The sequence below is a fragment of the Hippocampus comes genome, unplaced genomic scaffold (assembly GCF_001891065.2).
Source record: "Hippocampus comes isolate QL1 unplaced genomic scaffold, H_comes_QL1_v1.1 scaffold94, whole genome shotgun sequence".
NCBI lineage: Eukaryota > Metazoa > Chordata > Actinopteri > Syngnathiformes > Syngnathidae > Hippocampus > Hippocampus comes.
Window position 1 is genome coordinate 1026394 of NW_017806059.1, and position 7426 is coordinate 1033819.

At 42.0% G+C, this 7426-nt stretch overlaps 1 protein-coding gene across 1 annotated transcript in view; it reads right to left on the reverse strand.

Moving 5' to 3' along the window:
* sall3a (spalt-like transcription factor 3a) overlaps positions 1 to 6455 on the reverse strand; it is a 14071-nt gene extending 7616 nt beyond the window's left edge. The window contains exon 1 of the mRNA XM_019893104.1: positions 5143 to 6455. Coding sequence (XP_019748663.1) covers positions 5143 to 5224 — 82 coding nt within the window. The 5' untranslated portion in view covers positions 5225 to 6455. The remainder of the gene's footprint in view (positions 1 to 5142) is intronic.
* Positions 6456 to 7426: the final 971 nt, after the last annotated feature.

The window sequence follows — 7426 nt, forward strand, 5'->3', positions numbered from 1 at the left end:
CACACACACACACACGCACACACACACACACACACACACACACACGCACGCACACACACACACACACACATTTTATCAAATAAGCATCCAATTTCAAGTTTTATCCCACAATTTTGTTTCATCTCGTAGCAAAGTTTTCCAATTTTTAAAACAAAAAAAGAATATTTGTTCAGGGATTTACTTGCAAAAAAGGACAACATTTTGTGATTCAAAACAAACAACAAAAAAAAAATCAACAAGTAAAAAGGGACAAGTACCGGTAAATAGAAAAGACAGCGACACATGCTATAGCAGGCTGAAAATCCCCTTAGCTCCTCAGCAGACAAAGAACCCATTTCCATGATTGAGGGCTGAAAGGTCAACACAAATGAGTAGGCATTGTGTTTAGATGATTAGTTATTAGAATGGTATTACTGTCAATCTCTTTTACTCTTTCATACAATTACAAGTGGAAACCCCTGTATGCCTGTAACACCTCTCTCAAAAACACGCACGCATAGATACACACACACACACACACACACACACACACACACACACACACACACACACACACACACAAACACACACACATTCATTGTACTTGTGTCTCTCACATTTATGCAAATTACTAATATTTCACTAGCACTGTAGAAAAAAATAAAGGGGAAAACGCACACACACACACACACACACACACACACACACACACACACACACACACACAAAACATTAGGCTTGCAATGGTTCATATTATGTAAGTGTGTTCTCTGCTATGTTATGTGTATCCCTGATTAGTTTTCACCGTGATTTAGAATTTATTGCATCTCACACAAGATACCAGCTTTGTGCGTCTACACAAAATGTTAAAGTTCTCTGAAAAAGAAGCTTAAATGGTCGACTTGGCTCACAGCGTGAAGGCAAAATTTTGTGGCTGTGCGTACAAGACTGCGTGTGCACATTTGTGTGTTGGCGTATTGATTTTCCTATAGCATGAAAAAGCGACGGCTTGAAAAAAAAAGAGGCTGCAATACGTCTTTCATTTGAGCTTTAAGAGTCTTCATCTACTCCCATGCAAATATTAAGCAGGACACAGTCAATAGAGTGATTGTGGACATTGAATATGTGTGCCTGCTATCATGCCCAACAATCTTTGGCATGCTAAGTGAAACCACTAATCTGACATATCGGATGAGGTATTCATGCTTTCTTCTGAATCTGTGAAAACCACAGTGCTGTGCACTGAATGGAGCATTGGCCAATGAACAATTACAAATACTGCCTTTCTTAACCATTCATAGATTCATTTCATGAATATACACAGAAAAAAAAACTACACTGGTAATATCTGCTGCTCATTAAACTCCACTCTTTGCCCCCTAATTGTATCGCACTATTTGCACCTCACATCTTTACGATGGTTTGGATTGAATTTACGAAAAGGAAAAAGGAAATCATTTTTGTTTTTAATTCTTCATAGAAGTGCCCCTCCCTTTCACTGTTTGAGATGCATTCATCTAAGGCACCTAAGGATAGATCGGTGGCATTAAAGACGCACATCAGTGTTGGCTGTTGGAGAATGGGGTCCAGCGATGCTAAGTTTCAAAATGAGGTTTGGATGAGGAGAGGTTTATTGTTTGTTTGTTTTTTTCCAGAAAAACAAAACAAAACACATTGCGCATTTGGAATTATTTTCCTGACAGGTACATCTACATTCATTTTCAACATTTATTTGTGAATATATATATATTCCCCTTTCACAAATTCCCTACTCCTTTATTATTTCTGCTCTTACACACTGGTCAAGTGACCTGTTGGTTATATCGACACACACGAAGCTTCTCGCAGAATGAGTTTATGCATCCTTAGACCTGCAGAGGCTCAAGTGTGTGCCATTCGCCCGGTCAGCTCTACTGCAGAGTGCTACAGTGATATCTGCACTAACAGAGAGGCCTTTGTCATATAGCCTGCAGATGCAGCGCAGCCAAAACATGAACGATTTGTTAACAGCTCTCTTCTGTCTCTTGGAAAAAGGTTTGACATGTGGAAGAAGCAATGATCATGGCTGAACCTCCTCTCCAGGCCCAAAAATATTCCAAATGATTTTGACCCGGCTCTTTATGAGAATGCTTTGACTTCCAAGTCCTTACAAACACCAGTACCACTGTCATCACCAAGCCAAATCTAAATAAAGGGATAAAAGAAACAAGCAAGTGCATATGAAAAAATTTACCCTTGCTGGATTTGATGTCTTAATACTGTACGTGTTCTCAATCCAGAAAGGTAATTAAAACAGAGCTGTATTAAAGTGAGTCATATTTAAGTGCCTTCTTGAAGACATTATTGCACTCTGTGTGGGTGGTCCACCAGCCTGCACCCATCGGTGAGAGGGGATTAAAACAAAAGCCAAACAAAGCCTCACTGCAGGGGTGGGGAGGGCGGGGGCTGGTGGTGCATGCATGTTAACACTGTCAGCAGGGGTCTTCTCACTACATTCTACTGATTGCATCCGAGTACTTCTTCAATATTTCATATTTGACAAAAAAGTTGGGGTTTTTTTTCCATTAAAAAAACAAAAACAATTATTCCAGGCATTTTTGTCCCAGAATGTGGAAAACATGCAATGGAATGTGTTGCTATCCCCGAATGCGTACAAAAACAGCGAGTGCAATATAATTTCGAATGGGTGTTTAAGTGCAATCACTCTGTACCTGAATGTTGTCGCCCTGCATGTTTAATTTTCTGGAAGAGATCACTTTCAGAAGTTTTAGAACGAGAGGGGTCAATGTGTGTTTGCATGCAACGTGCGTGCCCTCGGCCCGCACGCATCACATGCACGTTTTCAAATCCGCCGTCTGCACAGGAAGTGGCGACAAGATGAAGAGCCTGTCACTGTTCACACTTTCTCGGATGCCAGCAGACTGTGCAGCCAAGGTCAACGGCATCCATGTTCTAATTGTTTAAGGATCTTGACACCGAGCTGCAGGACCTGCTCGGCTGGGCTGGACAAAGGTTAAGTCAGCAAGCTTTTTAAAAGCACTCCTAAGCACCCACGGCCCCCGCCCCCCAGTCCTAACACACACAACCTCCAAAACCCCTGGGGTGGGGCAAATATCCAGAAGGCCCGAGGGGCAGATGATATGCCACACATGGGATAGATGGCACTCAATGATTATCTTTGCCATGTTTGCCCGAGTGATAAATCATGAAGGTGATATCAAATTGACCATCCTAACATAAAACAGCAAACGACATTCGAGTTTAGCTGCATTCTCGACTTGCAGTCTTGGTCGACATTTGAAAAAAAAAAAAATCAGATGCTTGACTTACTACTTAATGTAAAGAGAAATAGATTTTATGATCGAATATTTCAGCATTCTTCGAAGATTTCCCCGAGCTCAGGATCAATTGTGCTGCATGAATAGGCCGCTTTTCATGAGTGTGATCATGCCGCGACACAGTGACGTGTCACCTGTAAGGTACCTTCGGCTGTTGTTCTGAGATTAGTACGTCGACTCGGTTTGCAGTGCGGAAAAAAAAAAAAGTTTGGAATTGTTTCTGTGAATTTTTTTTCTTGTGTGAAAACAAGAGGGCCTGTTTAGTACTCAAATAAGGAGAGTGAGGAACATTCCACCGCCGCTTCCAGTCTTAAAAACAATGCAAGACACTATTAGTGTGCGCGTGTGTAGGCTACATGTGTACGTGTGTGTCCTTTTCCAACCATAGACACACCTCAATGTAGCACCAGAACGTTAAGGCGCGGAACAATCCAGTAAACGATATCATTTTTCACAACAGGGTTATTTTCACTAAACGTGAGCTCTACTTGATCGAGAATATCTGCAATGAAAATATTCAAGGATAAAACAATGCAACTTTACATTAAGTCTATAGACCTTAAGCATCTAAAACTGCCAAGGGCCTTCATTGCATATTCAAAGAGAAGCAATGTGTCTGTTAATAAAATGCTCTGAAATTATAAGTATAAATTACACTCAAGGGAGCACAGCAGTTTGACCACCACCACCAAACACACAGACACACATGCAAAAGAGAGCAGCTTCATAATGACCGTGCAATACATTTGTACTGAAAAAGCCTGCAAATTGAGAGTGAAACAATATAAAATGGTGAGAATTTAATACTGTAGTTATAATATGCAAGCTTGATTATTAATTGGAAATTAGAATTTAAATTACTTTTAAGTGGACTTGTTATTTTTTTAGCTTCATTAGATAAATGAAATGAAATGAATATCATGGTTGCTCATGAAAAAAATTTTTTACTCATCGTCCCCATTGATCAGCATTAAATAATGTTTGCATTAAATATTCCATCTTTTATGTTTTAACACGTTTTGATATAAATGCAGAGTCACAATTTAAAAGTAGATTTTCGATCATTTATAGGCGTTTGTATTGTTTTTTTCAAACATGATGTCAATTTCCCCCTGATGGCAAGCTGGAATGCCGACATAGTGAGAGAAAAGGCAACAAATCAAGTGTGCTAAATTTGTGTGAGGGGGGAAAACAAAAAACATTTACATGACAAAACAAGCCTTCAACCTGCACCGGAATTAGCGTTTTTTGTGTGGTCCTTGTGAAGACAGAGAGGCGCAGAGGGACAACACACTCGCTCATGCAACACAGTAGCTGCAACGTTTTTAAAAGAGCTATTATTAAACCTTTGTTTTATTAGAATTTGAAGTAAGACAGAGCGTCATAAATAGAGTGACATTAGTCATGAATGTATATCAATTCGTCATTTCAGAAACATTTCAAAATTTTCACTCAAATAATATTACAACACGAACATGACCATCGTTCGGTGAAATCACTGAAAATTGTTTTAATACTATTGCGTTTCCAACAGGCCTTTCAAAAGGCCTGTCGAAATACAAGCTGTATTATTTACCAATAATCTCAAAACAGCAGCAACATAGTACATAGGACCACTATTTGCAATTGAATAAAATACGAAGTTCCCGAGGCGCCGGTCACGTCACCTTGGAGAAAGGGTTCCAACTTAAAAACATCCAAATTATGTACTTTTCTGGAATAGTTTCAATCAACACATTAATTAAAAAAAAACTCTTTTAAACAAGGTAAGAATGCGGGGGAAATACACACACACTTTTGGACGGGAGGTACAATTTGGACTCACCATGCTGAGAAATGATCCCGCTAATGGGCGCATCCTCTTCCGACTTGAGGTGCTGCGGCTTGGCTTGCTTGCGCCGGGACATGCTGGTACTGGTTTCTGTTTTTGGTGTTGGCACTGGTGTCCGTACCGGCGTTGGTTTCGCCGCTGCTTCTGCTGTGAGAGTCCGGGGCTGTGCGTGTGCGCGCGGCTCAGCCACATCAGCGCAGTGCGCACCGGTCGACTTGCCAAAGTTCTTCTCCCCCCCCAAAAAAAGAGTCTGCAGGCAGAGTGCGGGGACAAACTGTGGAATTAGCCGCTCTCGCTGTCGCGGCTGTGCGTGAGGTTGCGCATGTCGGTATAATAATTATGATAGTGAATAATGCTTGGAGATGAGTGGCACCGTGTGAAGGTGGGGAGGATTGGCTTGTGTCCAGCGGACGCGCATTGGATATGCTAATGAGGGAGCGACTGAGCAATTAGCCGCCTCACTCTCGAACTTTATCCGTCTCTTTTCTCTTTACCTCCCCCTCAACAGCACAACACAACGCACACATCTCTTGTTATGCCCAGCACTTTGGGATGGAAGGGGGGGGGGGGTCTTGTGCATAGGCTGCTCTTCTTCGTCTTCTCCCCTCGAAGCGCACGGACTCAGTGCTCTTTCAAGATCTTTTCTTCCTCTTCATCACTTTGACCTCTTTGGTTCACTTTCATTTTGGACTAGGTGCTCGTACTTTTTCCTCTTAGCAAGTTGTCTTTTTTCGTGCGCAACTACAACTTCGAATTTCAAGCGAGTTAAGGTTGGGACACATGCTCATAGGCGAATCAAGTTATTGACAAGAGCGACAAGCTGTTACCAGAGTTCTCCAAAGTTTCCGATTTAAAAAAAAACGGGAAAAAAGGAAGGTCCCACGAAGCTCCTTTGAGAGTGGCCAAAACGCTTTCGTCCCAGCAAAAAAAAACAATAAAAAAAACAAAAACAGAGTAAGTTCGATCTGGATGCTTTCGAAGACAGCGCACCGTCCTCCGTCTCCCCTCCAAGTGTTTTGCTCCCTTTTTTCGCTTCTCCAAAAAATTAAAGTCGTCTCATTAATTTACCGGGCCTCAACTTTTCCCCCCCAAGATAAAAGCGTCACCGGTGGAGACGTCTAAAAGTTGTCTTGGAGCGGGCCACCGGTCTTGCGGAGGGTCGCGCGGGCGGGCTCCGTGTGAGTGTGGACTAGCGGCGAGAGTGAGTGTTTAACCCCCACCAAGGCAGCAGGCTCAGCCCATTGCTTCCCGCCGCCGCTAGGATGTACCACCACGTTGCTGTTGAATGGACCGTCCTCACCCTCCCGTTTCAACACCCACATTTGATTTGACCTCCCATCCCCTGACGCCCCGACACATTCTACCAGTCAACGCCTGTCAGGCTGTCAAACGAATTGGAGATTGACTTTTATTTTTCATCACATGTTGACATGACTGAAAAGTGTACAACATCATCCGCTTGTATACGTGTGTATGCTTTGACTTGTGCGTCGTTGAATGAATTGCGTGAATGGCAACACATTATTTTCACATTGAGTCATTTTTGCATTATTTTGGATTTCTTTCAAAACCATACAAAAATATACATTTGAAATATTAAATGTAAATGACAGTACATATGATGTAACGTTGGATGTATTGAATAAGGACTAAATATACAGTTTTAATGTGTTTACGGTGGGTAGGAAAAGTGAGCATTTTCATTGAGGGCGGGGGGCTCACCGACACCCATCTTGTTTGTTTGACTTCCCCTGTCTCCACCTCATACGAGAGACAAATCTGCTGGCAACAAGGTCATCCTGAGCAAACTTTTCTTTCTCCACTCATTCGATCATCCCTGTAGAAGTTATGTCCAAAAGCCCGTTATTATCTGGTATTAATAGATGCAGCCCCTGGAAGACAAAATCAGCTATTGATAATTGCAAAGAGTCCACGGCGGCTACTGTATCGATCGGCTTGTCCTCCTCTCCCCTGCTACAGAGAGATAAGGAGACACACTCTTTAGAGCAATATAATTTCTTTTGACCTATCTGCTTGCTACAGACTTATGATGAATAGCCGGAGTGGCTGAAGTCTTTTATCACCAAAGTTACCCCCTTGATATAATATTGATTCTTTATAACTAGCTCGCCACACAAAAATCAAACTGTCCACTTGGCCATCATCATCATCAATATCATCACAAAGGCGGGAGGCATGAAGATCCCTTTCTCTCTTTTTTTTCCCTCCTTCCTAAGTGCGACTTTTACAATCTTCTCCGTGGGCCTAATCGTGAGTC